Source organism: Mesoplodon densirostris, chromosome 12 (genome assembly GCF_025265405.1).
Source record: "Mesoplodon densirostris isolate mMesDen1 chromosome 12, mMesDen1 primary haplotype, whole genome shotgun sequence".
NCBI classification, from domain to species: domain Eukaryota; kingdom Metazoa; phylum Chordata; class Mammalia; order Artiodactyla; family Ziphiidae; genus Mesoplodon; species Mesoplodon densirostris.
The window spans coordinates 59184153-59210022 of record NC_082672.1 but is presented as its reverse complement, the minus strand read 5'-3'; the positions used below and the strand labels follow the sequence as shown (position 1 = coordinate 59210022).

The window sequence follows — 25870 nt, the reverse complement described above, 5'->3', positions numbered from 1 at the left end:
TTAACAAAAATGAACTAAAGAGCTTTATTGACATCACAGTACATTCAAGAATAATTTTAAGAACATTACAGCTGAAAGAGAATGGCATGTTTATAGTCTTATTATGCACTATTTTTTGAAAAAATGTAATACAAAGAAATCCTATTAAGTAACTTGGAGCAGCATTTGGAAAAAATACACCTATTTACAGATTAAAAAAAAAAAATTCTGGTTTCACCTACACAGCCACAATGTGCCTCTATAATGAGACAAGCCCTTAAAACTCATGGAATTTTTTAAACATCATGGCATTCTTGCCACATCATTCCTCAGCGTTTACGACGGGGAGGGGTTGTTGATCTGAAAAAAAGAAAGGGAAAAGATAAAATTTAAAAATAAAAATGTATTTTATACTAAAGAATCTGCAATTTTCAAATAAATATTATTATATAGGATTTCTAAAATTACTTAAGATTATGATCATTTATCAAGTACCAAACTGAGTTTATTAAAGAGAGAGAGAGAAAGGACACTTTCAACTTTGCATAAATTCAGTCAAATTTTTTTTTTTTTAAATCAGACAAAATACTTTAAAAAGTATACTACCTTGATCGGGACTTAGACTTGTGTTTGCGGCTTGCCTTCTTACCAGACCTTTGAGATTTCTCCATGGATCGCGATCGACTATGTTTAGGCTTCTTAGCCTTCTTTTCTTTGCTACTTCCTGGAGATTCAGAACTGCTCCTTCCACTAGAATCAGAGCCTGAATGTTTTTTACTGTCTTTGGTAGTACTTTTCTTACTATCCTGTCTAGAATCATGTCTTATGATTTTAACAGATATAGAACCACTCCTAGAGAATGTTCTTTCACTTTCTCGTTTCCTTTTTAACCTATCATCCTGACTACTGAACTTAAAATCTTTTTCTTCCCTTTTTTGTTTCTCTTTTCTTTTATCCTGTTCACGCTCCCTTTCTTTGTCTTTCTTTTTCCTATCTTTATCTATACTTCGACTCCTCTCTTTTTTCCTCTCTTGTTCTTTAGCCTCACCTTTATGCTTATGACTGCTCCCACTAAGATTTCCACGTTGATCATCAATTTTACGCCTATCTCGACTCCTACTGCGACTGGACCGATTGGTTCGCCTATCCCTTGAGCGACTTCTACTTCTACGTCTCTCTCGGGAAGGACTTCGATTTCTTCGTCTTTCTCTTTCAATGCTAGTTCTATTAGACCTCCTCCTATCTCTAATCTTTACTCTAGCCCTATTGCTCTCTATTTTAATTCTGCGAGAGTAACTTCTACTCCTACTACGCCTAGCTTTAATTGTTGGCGATCTACTCCTACTATGTCTCTTTTTTCTTTTAGGAGAAGAAGATCGGGAAGAAGTGCGACTACTACCTGAGCTAGAACTGTACGAAGAGCTAGAGACAGTACTACTAGTACTACTACTTCTGCTATTGCTACTCGAACTACCACTACTGGAACTTCCTGATCTACTCCTTCCTTGTTTCTCTTTTTCTTTATGCTCTTTTTTTGGTTCTAAAACTGATGTAGTTTCATTTGGAGTCCTTTTCTTTTCATTAACCACATCACCATCTGCTTCTCTTGCTTCTAGTAGTGATAAACTATTTTGCTCTTTATGGATAAATTCATTCATCTCTTTTGTAACCCTTTCTGTTTGCTGCTTTTCTTCTGAAACAGAAAAAGACAAAAACAGTAAGAAAGGCAAATGTGCAATGAAAAAACTCCCATGCTACCAAATTTCAAGCTACCAGACTACAAAAATACAGCAGCACTGTTCAACAGAAATAGAATGCAATAAGCAATTCAGGGCTTTTGAACAGCTACATTTAAAAAGTAAAAAGAAACAGGTGAAATTAATTTTCATATTTTATTAACCCAACAGATAAAAAATATTATCATTTCAACATGTAATCAGTTAAAAACAATATTGAGATATTCTGCACCTTTTTTTTTTTTAATGTAAAGTCTCTGAAATATAGTGAGTATTTTATACCTACAGCACATCTCAATTTGGGCTGGCTTCATTTGAAATGCTCAATAGCTACATGCAGTTAGCTGCCTTCCTGGACAGTACAGCAATAGAGTACCAAAGTGTAGAGGTAGAGTAAAGCAAGTAAGATTTCCCTTTTGTACAATAAGGCAACTTGAAGGTAAGTAAGTAATTTATAGGAAATTTTTGGCTGTTAACTCTTAATAATTCCTTCTCAAATTGTCCAAATAAGATTTTTCAAAAAAGAAATTCTAAATATTCTTTCATTATTCCTAGTATCATTATATAAACTAAGAACTGTACACATGTACAGCATTTTACATAAAAAACCTTCCAAAAAGTCTTCTATTATCCTTAAATATGCTAGCTACAAATTACTTTTCAATAGCTTACAATATATTTCCCCTTTCAAAAGTCTTTTCATTTTAAGCACTTTTTTTTTTCTTAAAGATTTTTTGATGTGGACCATTTTTAAAGTCTTTATTGAATTTGTTACAATATTGCTTCTGTTTTTTTTTAAATTTTTTTTTTTGTTTGTGGTACATGGGCCTCTCACTGTTGTGGCCTCTCCCGTTGCGGAGCACAGGCTCCGGACGCGCAGACTCAGCGGCCATGGCTCACGGGCCTAATCGCTCCGCGGCATGTGGGATCTTCCCAGACCAGGGCTCAAACCCGTGTCCCCTGCATCAGCAGGCGGACTCTCAACCACTGCGCCACCAGGGAAGCCCGCTTCTGTTTTATGTTTTGGGTTTTTGGCCTTGAGGCACGTGGGATCTTAGCTCCCTGACCAGGAATCAAACCTGCACCCCCTGCATTGGAAGGCGAAGTCTCAACCACTGGACCACCAGAGTAGTCACGTTAAGAACTTTAATAAGAAATAAAAATACACTAAATAGCTTAACTTACAGCCAAGGGAACTAATGTCTCCCAAAACAAAACAAAAAAACTTTTATAAACTATCACTTTTTACAATCAATTTTGGCTTTAACTTTGATAAAAGCTGCAAATGAGACAAAAAACCTTAGTTTCAGTTACATCACATATTATTTATAATCTAGCCTTAATTCTATCTTTTGGTATTTTTAAGTTGGTTATAAAATAAAAAGAAATATGAACAGAACTGTACCTTCCATCTGTTTATCATGTAACAGCTGCTGTTCTTTTTCTTTTCTCCAAAAAGCTTCCTGTTTTTGCCGGATTCGGTGCCGTAATTCCTCATCATCAGTGTCAGATGACTCAGAACCTCGGTCGCTCCTCTCATCTTCACTGTCTCCTGATCCATAACCACCCAGTCCACCTGTGTGCATAAAGCCCAGTCTATCATATGTAAAAATTATTCTAGGCACTAAAAACTTTTTAAGGTCCGAGAAGAAAGCTCATTTCTTTTTTCATTGCCTTTTCTTGGAAGAATATGCTTATTCGGGGTGGGGAGGAGTATAAATTACAATGCTTAAGGAGAACACAGAATCCTCAAGAAAACTGATACTTAGTATCTTATTCTTTCAAGAATATTTCATATATTTCTTACCATAAGGGAATCTTGAAAATGATTGTCTTACTGTCCATGCTAACCAACAAAGCCATTTAATAGGGCAGTAACAAAGCCTTACTAAAGCGTAGTCAATTCAAACTACCTTACTCAAATTTATGACGATCCTGAAAATATTTCTAAAATTAACTCTTTCATTGTTCAAAGCTTAGAAATCCAAGGGATGCTAAATATTTTTTTCCTAACAAAGTTGGAATACTGTAATTCTCACTGATACAGAAATGGTATGGTGCTAAAACTGCTCCCCACCCTGAAGTGATCTAAATAGTAATCATAACAAAATCACATGGGCACTTGGTTTTACCCATTTCTGTTGACCCTCACAAATATTAATTTGAAATGATGATGTGGAAAAGGCAAATTCAAGCTCTTATATACTTGATAATATATCATGCAAATTGCAAATTACGAACACATCACTACTATCATGCTGTAAGATAAACCCTTTCCTCTACGTAAAAACTTGACTTGCTGCAACACAATCTAAATAAAGGTCCTTAAGAGCATTAGTGGATAGGTTTTTCCCTAAGGCATGTATGTAATAATTCTGAAAGTGAGCTTAAATGCTATCATGGCTAAATTATGAACTATTATAACTTGTACTAATAAACTATTAGCCACCACATTTATAATAATCCCACTGTGAATGCTTTAGTTAAAAAAAAAAAAAAAAAAAGCAAACCTTTTAGAGGCTATAACCCTAAAACCTAAATTTTATAAACTGTGTAGGACTAGTACAGTTTCAAAACAGAACACGTAGAGAGACAAGGTAAGTGTGATTTTTCCCTTTAAGGCCCTCTCACAAATAAGGAAAATACTTACCGAGTCCAGTGAGGGAAGCCAGTGCACTGGACTGTGCCAGCTGTTTTGCAGGAGCTTTGTATCACATCAACAACAGGAACAACATGTTAACACAAATAGCCACGATTTCATAGTCATGAGAGTCTACGGTATTGTTAAATCTACTACTATTGCTGCTTTTTGGGGAGAGAAGAAACATTAAAAACATAACATTCATTTTAAACCAGTAGCATGTCTGGCCTTGAAATTATAATTCTGATGTGAGCTGAAACTGGTTGATAATGAGGAAAAATGTTGACCAGTACACTGGTATTTTTTTTTGAGGTATGGCCCATAATTTAAATTTTTCTTTCAATATACTTTTTAAGTGTTACTAAAAATATGGGGGGAGGGGACATTAGCTGCTTCTGTAAAAATTATAAGTGGTAAACTGTGAAAATTCTGAAGGTTCATAATTCATTAGGCAAACTAATTGTATCAGAAATCATATACCAATATCATGGTATCTATATATATAAAAAAAATCAGGTGAAATTGAACATCAAGAATTTTCCACAATACATTTTATAGAACAACAGCAAAACTGCTAATCTGTGCTCAGGTAGGTTGGATAAAACAAAAATATCTGTATAGTTTTTAATATGGTGTCTACAAATCTAACCTTTCCCAAAGAGTTAAAACATGCAAGAGAATATTCAAAATCTGCTAGTAATTCAACAAGGACAACAAAAAAAGTCCAAAGTAGCCACCAAAACCAAAAGACCCCCAGGAAAAGAGAACCAAGAACACCCACAATATACCTTTCGTTGCTTTCCGGTGTGCATCTTTGGCTACATAATAAATTTCTTCATCTGTGACATCCAGCAGAATTTCAGTCAGAAGCATTTTTGTCAGCAACATCTAAGGAAGGATATTTTGTTTTTTTCTAATTTATTATAGTTACTGATACAGTTTGACATTTTCAAAAAAATTAAAAGGCAAAGCCATTTTTAGAGGAGGTCAGACCAGCTATTCCAAGGAATACAGTATCTTGAAAATTATTGTATTATCAAAACTTTAAAAATTTTAAAATCATGTGGATTAAAAAATATATATATGAATTTATATCTGTATAGTAGAGAAACTGAATTCTAATTCTAGAGACAAAATATTTTTTAAAGTCCCTATTAATAAAAGTTTCCACAAGTGTTTTGAGAGGAATATCCCTTCATTTAATAATATTATTAGTAAGCAGCACAATACTATTTTCTTATGTCACTTAGGAACTTACATTAACCCTCAGCTCAAAGTAAAATTTGAGGGGAAAAAAAACGAGGAAAATAACAAAAAGGCCGTCATTCCATTCTGTGAGATGAAGTCCTTTTTTTCTTGATTACTATAGCACAGCGTACAATAGACTTGAAATAAGAGCTGGATTCTAGCACTGGTTTGGCTACCAACAGCTGTTTCAAATGTGGGCCTCTCTGGGATTCAGATTACTCATCTACTAAAATAAGAGTATACTGAATCAGCTTCATCTAAAGACATTTCAAATATCACTGGTCTTTCAATATGAGAAACGCAGCACATTATATTCCCAATCTCAGAAACTGACAATACACATGATAGGCACTGAAGGCTTTGAGAAATCTTGCAATGAAGAAATATGTTTAACTGTGTTCAATCCAGTGCTTCCTAAATTTATTTTTCTATGTAGCCTTTTAATCTTTTTTCAGTATTCAAAAAACACACTTTAGAAAAATAATAAATAATAAATAATAAATGTTCTCTTGGGTCTCATGTAGTAAAACACCGTTCAATTAAAAATGTGCTTAAATAACTGCTTTATAAGCTGTGATTTTGTATTATGTTACTTGGATTTTGCAGACATTATCACCCAGCAAATATACATTGTGTAAGTTTCACAAGTTCTCTCTCAAGTTTAAGATAGCCAACCAATAATTTTAAAAAATTATAAACAAGATAAACCCTATAATATAATGTTGCATGTCAATTATACCTCAATTAAAAAAAATTTTTTTAAGCCTGTACATGGTAAAAGTAAGAAATTTAACATTCTACCATTTGATACTCTTTCTCTTCTTCGGTCATTTCTGGTTCACTTTGATCTTCTTGAGGAACTGGAGATGGACTTCTGGTGACTTTTCCACTGCTTGTGGCCTCCACATTTTCAGTGTCTTCATCTTCCTCATCACTATCCTAAAAAAAGTAATAGCACTTTCGGGTAGCCCAAATTCATGCTTATAATACAATTATATATTCTATATTTTAAAACCCAAATTAAAGTCTATGAAACATATATAAAAATGAAATTTCTCTAAATTACATTTTTGTGCTATAGATTTCATTTGATAATTTAAAATGTTACCTGAGAGGAAATATTAAGACTACAAGATGACTTATGAGAATCAATTTCAATTATTTTTCAATTTCTTTCCTTAGTTAAGTTTTACCTTATTTTATAAATAACTAGAAGCACATCAGGCCCAGAGACTGATTTAATTAATATCCATTATATATGATGGTACAGACATGAGTGGCGTGTAGAATTTTGGATAAATGCACCACAGTCATATTATTCAGTGTAACTTTTTTTTTTTTTTTTTTTTTTTGCGGTACGCGGGCCCCCCACTGTTGTGGCCTCTCCCGTTGCGGAGCACAGGCTCCGGACGCACAGGCTCAGCGGCCATGGCTCACGGGCCCAGCCACTCCGCAGCATGTGGGATCTTCCCGGACCGGGGCACGAACCCGTGTCCCCTGCATCAGCAGGCAGACTCTCAACCACTGTGCCACCAGGGAAGCCCTCAGTGTAACTTTTACAGCTGTAAATGTAAGCTATTTACCTAAAATCATGTGACTTAAAAATCTAAAGTCAGTTTCCAGACATCAGCTAGCCAGTGAAATTTGTTTTTAGCTACGTAACAGACAGATAAGCAAGAAATGAGGTCTACTTCAGATAGAGGAAATACCAGCAGTTTGTCTCTCTGAATGATTTTAGGGTTTCAGTATCCAGATAGCATACCTTAAAAAGGGGACTCTTCTTTAGGCAAAGAAGTATTCCATAGTCACTCTTAACAATCCTACTAAGTAAAAGACAAGGTGATCACCTAAATACAACTATGGAAAGACTATTTGAACCAGGGGAAGATACATGTGACACAAGTCCAAAGGCATCTGGGAGGAGAGGGAGGATAATCTCCAAACAGTTTTTTTGACACTTGAAAAAAAACATCAAACCTGAAAATCCACTATTTCATGTAAAGATTGAAAAAAAATTTTTTGTCTTTGTTAAAGGTAAACTTTAATAGTGGCAGTCTGTTCTTTCTTACTGGTGTAACACTCAAAATAAAATCATATCTTTGGCATGGTTCTTTTGTTAAAAAATAGAAGTAATTTATGGCACTCATGGAATTTAAGCAAAGCCAATCTGCTTAAGTCTAGTTAATTTGCTGTCTTTGAGACTTATTTCTGAAGCAGAAAATGGCCTTGGGAGGAAGAACCATTTCCTGAATTGCATTACTGGCCAATGCTGTGGCTGTCATACCATCTAGAAGCATACTGTTGCTAAACAAAAAAATTTCTAAGCCACTCATGCCATCTAACTGATGGAGTTCTTTTTTTAAATATTTATTTATTTTGACTGCATTGGCTCTTCATTGTTGCAGGCGGGCTTTCTCTAGTTGCAGCAAGCAGCGGCTACTCTTCGCTGCAGTAGGTGGGCCTCTCACTGTGGTGGCTTCTCTTATTGTGGAGCATGGGCTCTAGGTGTGTGGGCTTCAGTAGTTGTGGCTCGCGGGCTCTAGAACTCAGGCTCAGTAGTTGTGGCACACGGGCTTAGTTGCTCCGCGGCATGTGGGATCTTCCCGGACCAGGGTTCGAACCCGTGTTCCCTGCATTGGCAGGCAGATTCTTAACCACTGTGCCACCAGGGAAGCCCACTGATGGAGATTTAAAGAGTTAAAACTTTATGTTACTTTCAGTGCCTATGTCAAAAACTATGCAAGTTATTACATCCTTTGGTGTAAGTATAGTTTTGTTTTATAGTCCATCGCTAGGGAGTTTGCTGTACTACAACAAAAGAACACAGATTTGTTTGTCAAGGTAAAACCTATTATCTAGCACCCCAGTGAATAATTTCTCTCTGGAATGAAATGTTTTATAAATTTGCTGTCCCCTTTCTCCTTACTACCCTCAACAATACATACATAAAAACAATCTCCAATATACTTACTGAAAGTAATCTCTAGGACATTACTCTAATACTTTTTTATAAGCTAAATTAATATCTATTTATTTCAATACTTTTTAAAAATTGAAGTATAGTTGATTTACAGTGTTTCAGGAGCACAGCAAGTGATTCAGTATACATGTATTTTTTTCAGATTCTTTTCCATTATAGGTTATTATAAGATATTGAACAAAGTTCCCTGTGCTATACAGTAGGTCCTTGTTGTTTATTTTACTTATAGTAGTGTGTATCTGTTAATCCCAAATTCCCAATTTATCCCTCCCCCACCTTTCCCCTTTGGTAACTGTAAGTTTTTCTATGTTTGTGAGTCTATTCTGTTTTACATTTGTATCTTTTTTTTTAGATTCCACATATAAATGATATGATATTTGTAAATTGTAAATGTAAATTGGTGCAGCCACTATGGAAAACAGTATGCAAGTTCCTTAAAAAACTAAAAGTAGAGTTACCATATGATCCAGCAATCCCACTCCTGGGCATATATCCAGAAAAGATGAAATCTAATTCAGAAAGATACATGCACCTTGATGATCACAGTAGCACTATTTACAGTAGCCAAGACATGGTAGTAACCTAAATGGCCACTGACAGATGAATGAATAAAGAAGACGTGGTGTGCATGTGTAATATGCCATATACACACAATGGAATATTACTCAGCCATAAAAAAGAATGCAATAATGCCATTTACACTAACATGGATGGACCTAGAGATATCATACCAAGTCAAATAAGACAGAAAAAGTCAACTAACTTTTCACACAGATGTCACAAGGAGTTTTATGTCAGGAGTGTCTACTTACAAATTTACTTCTCTGAGGTAAACGAGGGCCATCTCCTCCTTCAGCATCTTCTGCAGCCTTCTTTTCTTTTTTGGACAATTGTGAACGTTGTTGTTCCATTCTTTCTTTCTCCAACTTCTTCTGCTTTTCACGTTCCATTTTTTCAAGACCTTCTCGAATCCAAGCTGGAAGAGTCCTGCGTTTTACTGCATCTGTTTCATGTGGGACAAAATATTCGTAAGTCAGCTAAGTAAAAATTGTAAATGCATGAGTTTCTTATTCGTAAGTTTCTACAATCTTTGTAACTTAAAAAAAAATAATTCTGGTGCCACTTGAGTGCTAGTGACAAATACTATCATTCTCCAGAATGGCAGTGGTAATAAAAACAATCCACTAAATGCTTTTCTTTAAAATCATCACTTTTAATAGCAAGAGTGAACACTGCCTTAATGCTTGTAATGTGCCAAGGCACTAGGGAAGTCCATCATCTCACTTCATCCCCAAAAGCCCTAAAAGAGCACTACTATTACTCCATCTGTTTTTAAGTGAGGAAACCGAGGCTCAAAGAGATTAAGTGATGTGCTCAAGGTTACAAAGACAAAAAGTAGTGATGTGGGCTAATTCAGAGCCAACTGTTATACTATGCTGCTTCCTAAAATGTGAAAACAGAACAGAATTAAACAAAACCACAAGCCTTCACAGTAAGTTTTTTGTTGTTGTTGTTGTTTTTTCCGGTGTGTGGGCCTCTCACTGTTGTGGCCTCTCCCGTTGCAGAGCACAGGCTCCGGACGCACAGGCTCAGCGGCCATGGCTCACGGGCCCAGCCGCTCCGCGGCATGTGGGATCTTCCTGGACCGGGGCACGAACCCGTGTCCCCTGCATCAGCAGGCGGACTCTCAACCACTGCGCCACCAGGGAAGCCCAGTAAGAATTCATTTGAACTAATATTATTCCTTAAGTTAAAACAGAAGTTAGAATCTTCCTAAAATGTCTACTTTGTGATAAAAAAAAAAGAAAGGCTTAAATGTCCATTAAGTGCTAGATTTGGATTTCCAGATAAAAAGAAACATAAATACGTAATTTGTCAGTTGCAATAAACTAGTTCTATTATGTTATTTAAAAATTAAAATTTTCTGCCAAACACTATGGAAAGTGAAATAAAGAAATTAATCTGACAGCAGTATTATCAGATGAACTGAGAGTGGAAAGAGTCCATAGAGAGAGAACAAACAGGAGGTTTTAAAGGGGGAACTGATCATATACTGGCATAATGTAGCTGTAGCTATCAACACTGAAGAAATATCAACATGCTATGGTCACAATAAATTTAAATTTCATCACAAAATCTGGAGTTTAAGGTAAAAGATTCATTTTAAAGAAAAATATTCAAAACTTTAAAGATTTTAGATAGCATCTTTTTTGTAATTTTAAGGTTTATGACTATAAAATGATAGGATTTTAAAGTATCATTTCCTAACATATCAGAGTATTAGAACAATTTAAGAAAATAAAACATCCTTTTTACATGATCAAAAAATCATGCCAATTGTGGTTCACTAAACTTAAATAGCTACCAATTTGTGGCGGCTCCTGCTTCACAGGAAGTGCAATAGGTGAGCGCTGCCGATCCCTGAACGATGATGGTCTTTCTCTTCGATTCTGGGGAGGTGCCGGAGGTCCTGGAGGTCCTGGTTGCCAATAAGGAGGATGAAATCCACCTTGCGGTGGACCAAAAGCAGCCCCATGCTGAAAGAGTATTGCAGTTTATTTTTCTTCACATTAATACAATATACTCTCTGGGACACACGTGTGTTATGAACTGGGACAGTAGAAATCCATGTGTGCAGCAAATCCAAGAATTCCATGTTCTAATATCCACCGATATTTCTGTAGCCCCAAGAACCTAGGCTTACTTTTCTTAAGAAAGATAAAGATTTTCTGCCTATGTAAATGCAAAGAGCCATATAAAATCCAGCTGATAATATACTATATTCAAGAAGTATAAAAAAGAATATATAAATAAGGTTTTTCATTCTGAATCCATTTATAAACTAATCCTTCCACTACCAAGAAATCAAATAAATGTCAGTTTTTCTGTAACTAGAAAATCACAGGAAAAAAAAGTTTTAAATCAATTCCAACTTCCTAGTTATGAACTTATTTCTATCAGCTTGCAAGAAATATCTATTTTAAGCTAAGATAAAAGCTACTGAATCATTACATTATATATATATGTTTTTGTAATTTTGCCATTTTCAGAGGCTTTTCTAAGCCAGATGCCAACAGAGCTGTGTCTTGTTAGCATGGGTATCTACAAAGCAAATGTTGTGTAAGTAGAAGCTCCCCACTACTACATTTTTTCAAAACAAACAGAAACTGTCCTATCTGTATACCAAATATTCATAAAGTATCTTTTTTTTTTGGCGGTACGCCACTGTTGTGGCCTCTCCGATTGCGGAGCACAGGCTCGGGACGCGCAGGCTCAGTGGCCATGGCTCACGGGCCCAGCCGCTCCGTGGCATGTGGGATCTTCCCGGACTGGGGCATGAACCCGTGTCCCCTGCATCGACAGGCGGACTCTCAACCACTGTGCCACCAGGGAAGCCCCATAAAGTATCTGAATGAATAAGAGGATAACTGTCTCAAGGTGAATACTGTTTACGATTATGCCCATTATCCATACAATTAGTGAAATAACATGAGTTTTTTCCAAAATTTTAAATGATAGCTCAGTTTAAAGGTAACGATTGCAATCAATTATTTCAAAATGACACCTAGCACTATAATTTAAGGGTGGACCCTGGCACAGTGATTAGAGAAAATATAGCCCCTCTTAATGACACTATTCCCCATAGAGTTCTATGTCCCTAGGAATGAATTAGATGCTACAAAGAAAATTATGTACAATTTCATTAACATGTCATGTCAGAATGGAAAAAAAATGACAACACTAGAAAATGTCTTAACTCTACACAGCAGAAGGAATTGCATTTAGGAAGATGATCTATGTTCTTCATGTATTTTATTCATGTCTTAACCATAATCTATTTTTGATAAATAATGTATTCAACTACCGTGCATTTTCTAAACTTTATTTAATATTTAAAGGTACCATCTTGAAATTATAAATTAGAAAACAAAACATCATATAGCTATTGCACTTACACATTTTTCATTTTATCCAAATTTTTCCCTAACAATCCTTTATACCATTTTCCTAAGCAAATCAAAAACGAGAAAATAAAAGTCTCATGATTTTAATACTCAAAAACTGATAACTTTTTTTGAGACATAATATGTGCTTATCTGTACAAGACTGAAAAGTGAAACACATATCTTAGGTACTCTTGATGAGACACCTCCAAAGAATGGATTACGTGCACATCTACAATATTAAAGCAACAAAATATCTTTCACCTGATAGTCAAACTGGTTCACTGGCCCCACTGCAAAATTATCGGGTGGTCCACCAAAGTTGTGATTGTTCTGGTTAAATATATGCCTGTTGTCAGGGGCAAATTCCCCACTGTCCTGACTGTTGCTGTCTTCGGAAGGAGGAACAATGTCCATTGGGCCTGGTGTTGGTGGCATCCATGGCTGCTCTGGAGGGGGATGTGGGGGCTGCTGATGCATTCCCCATTCTATTCAGGATTTAGGCATAAAAACATTCAACAGGGGTTATAACAAAATCAGCACACATCTTTAAGATCTCAAGAACGCTATATTTTTCAGTAAAGAAACAGATTAAAAAATTTATGACTTCTTGGTCCAATTTCTTTTGCATATCTTAAACATAAGCAATGAATTAATCTAATAAATAATTCGAATGAGCTAACTTCCACTCTAATTCATATCCTAAACAAGTGGAAATCAAATGCCCAAAATTATTTTTAATGAACATAACAAAATCCAAAGCAATTTTCTGTTGAATTTTTCTATTTCTGTTCAGTAACAATACCATAAAAATAATACCTTGAGATTTTTATATAATTCCTTTCTTCCATGAACACATTTATCCTCACAACATCCCTGTGAGGTAGGGAGCAATCAGGTACTATTTTTGCCAATTTCAGGAAGGGAAATTGAGGCACACAGAGGTAAATCACTTGCCTGGGACACAAAGAACACCAGCAGAGTAAAGTTGGGGAAGTGGGAATGCCAGGGTGAATCACTGATGAACTTAGGAACCAAAACATTTTCAAATGTGGGAAAATTTGGCACAGACTCCAGAAAACTAGAAATGAACTACTTCCCAGTATTAAAGATTAGAATATTCGTTATTCTTTTAAAAGTGATATTAGAGGATTACTTCCTGAGTTTTCCATTCTTACATTGAGAAACAATAATAAGTACTAATAAAGAAAAGGAGCTATGACTTCACCATTAGCATAATCAAAATAAGATTCACCTATAAAAATGTGAAGTGACTGTTAAAAATAATTAATAACACAAGTCATAGAAAACTGAACTAGCATCAAGGAACCTAGTCATACTGTGAAGTAAAAAAGCAAACAAACAAAAAAAGTAAACAGATAAAAACTTATGGAAGATCTTCACTATCTGAAAAAAAGGGGAGAGAGAGACGGGTGGATGGTAGGGGCAGAGTATATTTGACAGACTAATTTGTCACATAGTGACACAATTTTTCTTTAATTAGAGACTAGACATGTTTTGCTCTGCCAGTGCTGCTGCTGAAAAGGCCAGAGGTTGCAACAGAGAGACATAGAATGCTCTCTTCCCTAGATGCCAAGTGAGGTTTCCAGTGTTCCCAGCCCCTGTCAGCCTAGGAATGAAGAACCAAGAAAAGAATCAAACTGAGTGCCACAATGCTAGCAGATGAGTATAGAATAATTTTAACCACAAAATTTCAAGGTCAAATCTAATTGAAACTGCCTAGTCTTTAAGAAGCATTAATTTCAAGAAGTCATAAAACTAAGCAAATTAAACAATTTAATTTTAATCTTCATTTTATTTTAAAAATAGTCCTAAAATTTGGAAAACATAAACAACAAACCTGGTTGCCACATTCTGTTAAAGTTCGAATCCCCTTGGAAAGTCCCATGATTGTTTGGACCAGACTCCATTGTAGACATATCTTGTCCATTTGGCATCATTCCTGGTGGTTGTTCTACGATGCTTTGCTGTCCTGAAGCTTCTCTTTGGGCAATCCAAGCTTGAGCCAATGCAGCCCAGTCAATCTGGCCTAACATAATTTAACATAGCAGAATTTGGCATTCAGAATGTAGGAGCTAAAAGAACAGTGTCTCTATGTAAAACAAGCTTCTCAGTTATTCCTTACTAGAGATTTTAAATATTACAGAATGTTATAGTTGAAAAAATACATAAAAATAACCCATATTCAGGCTATAAAATAATAAAAATTACTTAATAAGACATTCAGAAAATTACTTAAGACATCCACAAAAACACTCTTAACCAATTTCTAATATTAACTCATAAGAAAATTTATTCCCTGAACCTTAAGTTTACTGGATTTTTTTAAACTCTTATTCCTTTTTTAAACCACTATAAAAACAAATGATTAATCTCACTCTTTCTCTAACAGGTCCCATCCCAACTCTGGATCCTATACACCTCACGTGAATATAGATAGTTCTTCTTGTTCCTTCTCAGTCACCCTTCTTAACATCTTTAACTCCCTTCTCTAGTCAAAATATATCTCCTTAACAACTTCTTAGCCATTCTTTATTCAAAATTCATTGTTTCTGCTATCTTAAAGTTCCTCCTTTCATCAAATATCTATAGTTAACATTTTAAGATCTAATTCTATTAATAAAGTAAACAAAGTAGATTAAGATAGTTTTTTACATCTCAGTTTAGCAAAGATTAAATAAATATTCTCATACCTTTTGATGAAAATGAAGTTAAACTTGACAATGTACATCTAAAACTTTTAAATGTACAACTGTGCTCTATCAAATCTCTTAGATTTTTTTTTCCTAAGAAAATAATTGGACAAGTAATAATGGTACATATACAAAATTATGGGAATGACTTCAAAAAGCAAAAACTCACAGACAATCTATCATCTAAAAGTGGATTTATTACAGTACAGTCCTATAACAGAATGCTATGTAGCTATTAAAAAAAAGAAATAGGATAAGATTAACCCAGTAAAGGCAGGACAGTGGAAGGGGTCATATCAGTTAAACAAAATTGGCTACGAATTAACCACTGCTAGAGCTAAGTAATAAATGGGGGCTCCCTATACTCGTTTCTACATCTGTATATGCTTGAAATATTCCATATTAAAGAGAAATTTTAAAATGATAGAGCATACCATCTGTTGACTATGATCTACATAGAATTTTAAGATTCCGAACTAACAAAAGTATGATTAAGCAACACATTTAAAACTTTCCTCTTTCTTTAGAAAACAAGAACTAAATCAGTTTTAAAAATATTAAAATCTACATAAAGCTTTATACTCTTTGAGGAAATCTTCCAAAGGGAAATCCATTCCCTAATATGTATGCTAGGTAAGATTATTTACAAGAAAAAATTAAAATCTGACCATAAAATGATCAATAAACCAATCCCAACTCTACCTCCGTTAATTCCAGTGCCTATGTCCCACTCATCTCTATACACCCGCCTCCCTCACTCCCCACATTCAATTTGTTTCCTTACTTGGATCCTGCTGGTGCTGGAATGACTGCATCCACTGTTGTTGATTCAAGGGCCATTGCTGCCAAGGCTGTCCTCCTTGATCCCACATCCTGACTTTTAAAGTGTATCTGATTTTCTGTCTTCAACAAAATAAACATAGCTTAAAAATGAGAATGAGTGTTCTTTAATGTTAAAGCTTACACATCAGAAATTATTATATGATGATACATTTATGTGATCAGAGCTCTAAAATTCTGCTCAAAAGGTTGCCAAAGGCAACTGGAATTTTTTAGTTGGCAAACAAGAGTAGAAAATTTCATGTTAATGCTGATGTCAAGAGTTTAGGGGCAAGCACAGCTCTATTCAATTTAGCTCAAAAGGGGGAAAAATCTAATTTTTCCCAATATAACTCTCTGGAAATGTAATTATTTTGAAGATTATTAAAAAAAAGTGATGTACCCTCCCTCAAACCAAGGCTCACTGAAGAGGGTAACCAAATAGCTCTAGCTAATGAAGGAAAACTCTTCCTTATGAATTATAGTTAATGAATGCATAAGGTAGAAAAGATTTAGAAAATTACCATATTGTCAAACCTAATAAAAACAGCTGTTTCAGGCAGTCTTCGAAGAAAAGTTGATGGGAAATCAAAAATTCAAAGGTTGCCGAAATATCATCCCTACAGATTATTAAGTGTCTCCTCACGAGATACAAAATTACATCCCAGAATCACTATGAATATTTTCACCAAAAATGTTTACCTGAATCCAACTGAGTTTTCGGCTCTCACTTTCAGTGTAAAGGAATTATTAGGGGACAAAGGTACTGGCCAAATAGTATCAAAAGAAACAATCAGACAAATCTAGAAGGTGAGACAGTCCACAAGACCAGCTATCTTTTCTTTCCTTTTTTTTGGTGGGGGGGCCACATCGTGCAGCTTGTGGAACCTCAGTTCTCCGACCAGGGATTGAACCCGGTCACGGCAGTGAAAGCCCAGAATCCTAACCACTAGGCCACCAGGGAACTACCCAAGACCAGGTTTCTTAGCATATAATTAACATGGAAAAGTAGAGGGGAAAAACATACATTAATACCTATTAAATCTAGGTGATGAGTATGGGGGCAGGGGGGTTCATCACACTAGTTTACTTATCTGTAATCTAGTTTGAAAACATCCATAATAAAAAGTTTTAAATGCTTACAGTCATTTTATCTCTGTACTTCATCCAACACTGATATACAACCCTATTCAAGAACCAATGACACACATAGTAAGCAGAGTGTGTTTCTTCATTTTTGTACCCCAGGGCTTAGCACATAGCAGGCATTAAATAAATGTTTACTAAATGAATCCTTTCAGACTGACCCTTTCCTCTATTCTAAAAACAATACAAAACTACGCCTTAGTATTTATTGCAGGGTCACAAAAAGTGGGAAAGCCAGATATTAAGGAAGTAACAGACACCAACTTTAATATGACAATTGGCTACTACCATCCAGGCTCTTAGAGCTTGCAACCACAGTCTTTGCAGCATTCTCAGAATGTTACATAGTTCTGTCAATGGCAGATCCTGACCTCTCAATTGAAGAACACTGAATTACAAAAGATGCATTCCTCTGTTATACCTTGTTTACTTATGAGTCAAGTGCACTTATCTTCTAGTTGTATTAATATATTCTATTATAAGGGGATTATTAGAATATGGCAAAATAGGCATTAAATAGGACCACACTTGAGGCCAACAACTGTACTGGGTATCAATTCCAAGCTAAAAATACTTCTTTTCCTAATCTCTCTTCCGATTTTCTCTCTTCTTTTTTCCCTCTCCTCTTTTCCAACTATACCTTTAAAGCCCTTGAAAGACCAATAACTCATTAGCACTCTTGAAAACTTTAATTAACTTTAATTAAAAGGTAACAAATAAATAAAGAGGAACACCCAGAAGAAATACCAACTGCTATTTTGACTGACCTCAGAGGTTCACCTTCTGTTTAAAATTTAGGTTGATTCAGAACTACAGCTTGGAAGCATAGCAGCAAGATTACTTATGCCCTGAAAAAAAAAAAAAAAAAAAGTGTATGTTTGCACTTAAATTTTGAAGAGCTATTTGAACTAATAAAAATAAATTCTAGAGATGCAACACGGAAGTGTGATCATCTCCAAATTAATTTGAACTTTTTCTTCCATTAATTTTATAATGAGAAAAGATTTACCATTATAAAGTTAAGGGAAACAGGTACATCGGAAATGAGAAGGCAAAGCTTTAAAAACATTTTGCTTTCAAAAATATCTTTTTTATTTACTTGAACAATTAACAATACAAAATAATGTCAAGAAATTTAGGAATTGTCATATATGCTGAGAAAAAAAGGAACAACAAACATTTTAAAAGATTTCATCCATCTGATATGAACTTAAATGGTACAAATAAGTAATAAATTCAGATTTTTCTATGGAATTTTAAGTTTAAAAATTACATCAGCAAGGTGAGAATATTTTGTCCCTCAAACGGTTTCTTCTTCCCATTAGATTAATACTTTTTTTTTAAAGATTTTTTTTGATGTGGACCATTTTTAAAGTCTTTATTGAATTTGTTACATTATTGCTTCTGTTGTTTTTATCTTTTGGTTTTTGTGGCCATGAGGCATGTGGGATCTTAGCTCCCCAACAGGGATCAAACCTGCACCCCCCTGCACTGGAAGGCAAAGTCTTAACCACTGGACCGCCAGGGAAGTCCCCAGATTAATACCTTTTTAAAGCTGATAGAAAGACAAATGTATTCATCTTTTTACTTTCCAAAGGTACCAGACAGCTTCTTGCTGTCCTAAAGCAAGTGACCAGCAGTCACTAAGCAACAAATGAATAAATGAATGATCTATAGGTTCTTCTTTCCCTCTGTTTACTTTTAAAGGTTAATGATAAGAAAGCTGTTGACCTATATACAGGAGAACCAAAAAAGCTGGTGTAAGCAGAGCTTGCTATGTTTTCCAAAGCTCTAATGGCACATCAGAGTTCAGTGCATAGATTTTTCTGTCGTAGGTTGTAAACTCATACAATGTAGGCATTATAACTAGCGCTACACAGTGCCTACTGGAGTTGCAAATAGATGTGCACACAATAAAACCACTTTAATGATGAAAATGATGTATATTGACTCCCTATCATCATTTCCAATACATAGATTTACTTTTCTAGAAATCACTCTAAACTAAGTTTCTTTTACTTACTCCTGTTTAATGGTTATCACGGCCAACGTTTCCAATTCCCCTTTTAAGTTTTCTGATTACCACTTGTCACCTAGACTTAAGGACACAAGCCCTGGTTCATGATGCCTGCCTATACCACTCACTAGCTGTGTGAAAATGTGCAAATTAATTACTCTCTAATCCTTGGTTTTCTCATCTGTAAAGTGGTGAATGTAATAAATGTCTACCTCATAGGGTTATTGTGAGGATTAAATGGGAAACATATAAAGACTTGGCCCAGAAAGCTTCAATAAGTAGTGGTCAATATCACCACTAAGACTTTCTCAGTATTGTTTTTGATAGCACTCAAGTTTACAGCTGAGGGTGGGGACGGGTGATCAAGCCAATCCACTTCTACTCAATTCCATTTTCTTCTCTTAAAGCAATCTAAGACTTATCCAGATTTCATTTTATCTTTGGAATGTCCCTACTTCTCACAATATCATAGGTTGTAGCTTTTATTAAAACAAAACAAAAACTTCCATGTTTTCCTACGCACAAAGAGGTTTTACATGCATATTTTCAAGAGTGATCTGTATTATTTGTAGCCATTTTTCTGATGGCTACATAGTAAAACTAGAACCAACCGCTTCTAGTTTTACTATGCTTTCCAAAGCTCTTTTCCCCCTAAAGTTTTTATAGAAGCTATTATTCAAATACAATGATTGATACACTTAGGCTGAGAAAAATATGGAAAGGATGTGAAATTGTGAGAAACAGAGCAGAATAAAACGCAGCAAAGAAGGTAACAGTAAAAGTCAAGGAAGTAAGAAGTTAGAAGCTATTCAATAAAATGCTTCAATTAAATCTGCAGTTGAGAAACTTTATTTGGCTACAGAGGGTGTGTTGAACAAGGGTGTAGGTAAAACACCAAATGTTCAGTCTTTTTGGAAGACAAGTTAGCATTAAAGTATTTTATCAAAATTGTAAATAATCATCCCTCTGACCCAGCAACTCCACTTCAAGGACTTAAAACCATGGATGAGCATACACACCATGTAACTCAAAAACCTGCAGCATGTCTGTAACAGTGAACATCTGCTTTCAGTGACACTCAAAGGGCAGTAGGTGAGATAAGAGTGAACCATACAGTGGACTCCTATTCAGCCATTAAAATGAATAAAGTAGACTTTTATATGCTGACATACACTGATGTACAAACTGTATTATGAATTGTATAGTGAAAAAAATCATGTGATACAGGATGAATAATGATGCCACTTTAAGTTCCTTTTTTTTAAAGAACACAATTTAGTATAGAAAATTCCTAAATTACCAAAAACCTCTTAAAATTGGTAAGCTCTGGAGAGGGAAAACAGAGATGAGTTAATTTTAATTTTTTATTCTCTACCTTTCTATATTCTTTGAATTATTTAACCATGAGTGTGTATTTTTTTTTTTGTGGTACGCGGTCCTCTCACTGTTGTGGCCTCTCCCGTTGCGGAGCACAGGCTCCAGATGCGCAGGCTCAGCGGCCATGGCTCACGGGCCCAGCCACTCCACGGCACGTGGGATCTTCCCGGACCGGGGCACGAACCCGTGTCCCCTGCATCAGCAGGCGGACTCTCAACCACTGCGCCACCAGGGAAGCCCGAGTGTGTATTTTTAAAAATAAATCTACTATAGATTTTTAAAGATACAAAGAATCAGGAAGCTGGTCATGAAAATCTTCACGTGTTTTGTCTTGGCTCAAACGAGAATCTTCTTGAGGGCAGAGGAAATGTCTTGATAGTTATTTGAATTCTCCAAAGTGCTTTGCCCATATTAAGTGGTAAAATATTTTACTCAGTCACTGAAATTTATTATCAAGTAAATATATTAATATTCAACAATGAAGATGACACTCTAGTACTGCTACTCTGAATTTATAACATCAAAAATCAATTCCAATTTATTCATTCTTCCTTTAGCCTTAATTTTAAAGATTCTTAAGCTCCATTTCTCAAGTTTAGAGAAATGTGATTATTGATGAGCCAGGCTACAAGACTTTCCCTTTACAGGGTTAAATTAATTTCTATTTCCTTGGAAACAACTGGGATTTGGGAAGAACAGAAAGATCAACAACCAGGATTTGCTGCAGATTATGCACATTATCGCACAGAGCTATAAAAATCTAGTTTATGAATTTGACCAGTGTTATGGATTGACTTGTGTCCCCCTAGAAGATATGTTGAAGTCCTACCTCCACTCCCAGTAACTGTGAACATGACCTTATTTGGACATAGGGTCTTGGCAAACATAGTCCAGTTAGGATGAGGTCATACTGGATTAAAGCAGGTCCTGATCCAGTAATGATTAGTGCTTTTAGAAGAAGACATAAGACAGGGAGAATGCCACATGACTACAGAAGCAGAGACTGGAATAAAGTGTCTACAGCCAAGGAAAGCCAAAGATTGCTGGGAACCAACAGAAACTAGAAAGAGGCAAGGAAGGATCCTCCCCTAGAGCAGAGACAGAAGAGAGAAGAAAGAAAAGAAAAGGAGAGAGAGAGAGGGAGGGCGGGCTGTCGAGCACACATGCATGAACCTACCAAAACCTTTATTTCAGTCATATCTGTAGCCTGGAGAACTGTGAAAGAACAAATTTCTGTTGTTTTAAGGCCAGTTTGCGGTAATTTGGTACAGCATCCCTAAGAAACTAACACAACCAGAAATGACTGTCATTTATCTTATTTCTTACATGACTCTATATTAGAACATTCATTGCTTTGAGGTTCTTAAAATTACTTGCTTAAATGACAATCATTAATATTTGCAGAAGTCATCCCTTAGACTGTGTGACAGATAAATGAGAATGGAACTATAGTGCTTGTTTTAAAGCCCTTAAGCATCAATTGCAAAATCAAAGAAATACAGTAACACACCCATCCTTTGGTGCATATAATGAAATGTTTCTCATATCAAACACAAAGTTTAGAAACCACAAAACGCAACAATCCTCTTCTCCCCTGCCATTCAGTCTTACACTCCAGGTAATGGATCTCAAAGACAAAAAGAAATCATTTGGATCAATTCAGATTCGGTGGAAATGGCACTAACGAAGTTAATCTTGTAATTATTTGAAATGTAGTAACTTTTTGATACTTGATGTGACATGCATTTTAGTATATACTGAAATACTTTGTAGTCTGCAGCTCAAGAAAGGTAGTCAAAAAATATTGGAGAATTGAATACTTTGGTTATAGATACCAAAAAAAAAAGTGATTAATTGAAAAATAAATTTGGAAGAAAAAAAAGAAAAGAAATGTAAAAAGCCTAAAGGAAACAACCCCTCAGTGGCGACAAGAACACTTACCTTGGTTCTAATACCATTCTCTAACAAAGGAAAGGAATCAGGGATCATTAGAGAAATAGCTGATTCTTAGAACTGGGGCAAGAAATATACAAAATGAGCCTGGAGCATCTTGTAGTGCCCGGAAGTAAGAAGATGCTCAGAAAAAGGGGGAGGGGGGAAGGGGGGAGGGGGAAGATGGGGGCATGTCAAAGGTGCGCAGTAGACAACTGAAGGAGCTACCAATGTGCAAAACTGGAACAATCTGGGCAACAAAATAAAGTAGTACTGGATTATAACACAAATTATGACATAAATATCTATTGAATCCTTACTGACATAAATAAATTGGAGGGAAGAGACAAATCTTCCATGCGGAGGGATTCCAAATAAATTATGTAGATACTCCACCCTAAAGGAGGGAGAGCTTAACTCTCCACTCCTTAAGTGTGCTTTGTGCAAAGGGACTTCCTTCCCAAAGAGTACAATATGGAAAGGAGGGAGTGGACAGAGGAGAGTAACTTTACGGTGGAGAAATGAGACAAACACTACCTCAAGCAGGTGATCAAGGTCAATATCAACATGATAAGTCATGTTCATAGTATGTAGCCTTGATAGAATGTGATGAAAAAGGCATTTTACCTCTGTGATCTTTTTCCTCAAAACCTCTAATACCAGTCTTATCATAAGAAAAACATCAGACAAATTCCAATAGCAGGTCACCCTACAATATCCCTAGCCAGCACCCCTCAAAACTGTCAAGGTCACTGTATTACTTTGCTAGGGCTGCCATAACAAAGTACCACAGACTGGGTAGCTCAAACGACAGAAATTTACTTCCTTATAGTTCTGGAGGCTAGAAGTCCAAGATCAAACTGTCATCAGGGTGGGTTTCATTCTGGGGCCTCTCTTCTTGGCTTGTAAATGGCTGTCTCCTACCGTTGTCTTTATGTGGTCTTCCCTCTGTGTACTGCTCTTTTTATAAGGACACCATTATAGCACACAGGGCCTAGCCTAATGACCCCATTTTACTTCTTTAAAGACCCTATCTCCAAATACAGTCATATTCTGAGGCACTGAAGTTAGGTCTTCACTGTAGGAATTTTCAGCCTGTAACAGTCATAGAAAACAAGTCTGAAAAACTGTCACAATCAAAGAAGACTAAGGACACATGACAATTAAATGTTATAGGGTGTTCTAAATAGGATCTTGGGCTAGAAAAAGGACATTAGGTTTAAACTTAGGAAACGTGAATAAACTATGGACTTTAAGTAACAATAATGTGTCAATATTGGTCCATTCAATGTGACAAATGTACATGTACCGTACTAATATATGTTAACAATAGGAAAAACTCTCTGTGGGGGGTTGGGGGGTAGTTTATATGGTAACTCTGTACTATCTGCTCAATTTTTCTGTAAATCAAAAACTGTCCTAAAAAAGTAAAGTCTATTAACAACAATAACAACAAAATTTTAACAGAGTCTCAATCAACACCATCTTAAGAGAACTGATTTACTGTTACCTTACCTACAGCCACGTAACACCTTACAAAACACCTTCAAGGTTCTGGGTTTTGTTGCATTTGCCTTGATGCACTCAAACCAGAAATTCCAAGTTTATTTTGTTGTTCTATGAATTAACCACCAACAACCAAAACGTGTCGAGTACCCATGATGTTCAGATGACAGTGATATCCATCACAGGATAATAAAACTGAAACATTGGAAGCTACCTCCTTCTTTCCCGAAGCTAACCTAACACATAGTGTCTATGACTTTAAAAACACAAGGTTAATACAAACTAAGGAACCTAACTGTAGTTAGTTAAAAGGACACAGTTGCCCTTCGCTGCGCCTGCGGAGTCGGAGGTGCACAGCAGAGAAGGTCCAGGTCCGGGCCCCCGCCTCCTCTGATCCCCTGCACCCGCTCCCCATACTGGGGGTTCCCACTGCGCACGCGCAGTGCTTAACGGCCGGTCGGGAGCCCAACAATCACTCCCTTCTCTTCCTAGAGGGAACTCTCACAGTTAGAAGGAGAGGTCGCGAGCAGTCTCCTCAATACGAACATTTCCTTTAAATCGGGAGCAGCGCCGTGATTCACCAAGTCAGGCGGACGCCACCGCTTTAAGGGAGATGAGGTTCCAGCGGTCGCGCCAAGCAGCGTACGCAGCCTACGTGTTTAAGTTATGCTACCTTCGCCACAGAAACCAAGAAGATTCTAATGACCCGGCAAGTCCCCACACCTAATCGTTCTCCACCACTTACCCACTCTGATTCCGGAACACCGTGTCGCCACTGTTCCTATAACACCTCTCCAACCCTTTCGATGCTTCTACTTCTTCGCGAACAAGACAAGATGGCGCCCGAGTAGTCTCACCCGGAAGTGAATAATAACATCCGTTTGTCATCTGAAGCCATACTGTCCCCCAGCCAGGTCTTTGACCACGTGACTGTACCCGGTTAACATGTTTCGACGCCATTTTTGTTATGGGCAAAACCACCTCGACTATGTAGTCAACACCATGCAAATGTCTGGACATTCCTGTACGTTACCTTTTAATGTAGCCAGCGCCATGCCCGACCCACTTTTATCTTTACAGTGGGCAGAAAGCCAAGAGTTTGAGTGTTCTGTACAGAGCGCGCTCGAAATTTTTACTTTAGTAACATGATCCTCCTTCAAGGGGAGGTATGTTCCCTTCCGAAAAGGTGGCTGAGTTCGCGGCACTCCTTTCAGGCTACGGAGGGGCCCCAGGGTCAAATGAACCAACTCCGGCGGGTTGCACGGTGCGCCCTTAGCCGTATTTCACACCGACCAGAGTCTGGCCCGAACTTCCGGAATACTCCCGACTTGGGTCTCACGGAGCGCCTCCGAGGGCTCCGCATCCAGGGAGACCGGACGTTGGTGAAGTGACCGGTGTAGATGGTAGCTATAGCGGAGACCTTAGCTGACCCCCGCAGCGGTCACTCTTTGTTAACCTCGAAAACATAGCGCCCCCTTCCGGGGACACTTGCTCAGCTCGGCCTCACCCTGCTAGTCCTGTTGTTTCGTTCCTTCCCCGGGACCTTTAGGGTAAAGTGGCGGAGACGTCCCGTTTCCGTCCTGCTGCCCCATTTTCTCAACCACAAGATGGCCTCCCGACAGGACTTATGCAATTCAGTTCTTCGAATGGAATACTTTGATTCCATGGTGTTTTAATATGAACGACGTTCAGGTATCTAAAGTATCGATTTCCAGGCTAGAAGCTACAAAGAAAACAAAAATGTTCCGAAGATACTTTGGAAAATAAATATTGGAAATAAATATTGGAAAGATCCTTTCTAGAGAGTAACATGAAACTTTTGCGCACCAAG

General features: G+C 36.6%; 1 protein-coding gene across 8 annotated transcripts; it reads right to left on the bottom strand.

Moving 5' to 3' along the window:
* On the bottom strand, positions 1-24875 carry PNISR (PNN interacting serine and arginine rich protein). 8 transcript variants are annotated; one of them, XM_060114621.1, is made up of 14 exons: positions 24785-24875; positions 17975-18055; positions 16027-16165; positions 15243-15335; positions 14390-14578; positions 12793-13016; positions 10950-11121; positions 9397-9587; positions 6406-6543; positions 5145-5244; positions 4366-4419; positions 3121-3291; positions 586-1672; positions 1-339 (listed from the first exon to the last, which is right to left on the bottom strand). In XM_060114621.1, the coding sequence occupies exons 3-14, from the start codon at positions 16112-16114 to the stop codon at positions 309-311; spliced, it is 2538 nt and encodes an 845-aa protein (XP_059970604.1). In that variant the 5' UTR covers positions 16115-16165; positions 17975-18055; positions 24785-24875; the 3' UTR covers positions 1-308. The 8 variants fall into 8 exon arrangements, with proteins under 8 accessions (XP_059970604.1, XP_059970602.1, XP_059970603.1 ...); XM_060114619.1 differs by having other exon boundaries at positions 16027-16145; XM_060114620.1 differs by having other exon boundaries at positions 16027-16141.
* Between the last annotated feature and the right edge of the window lie 995 nt (positions 24876-25870).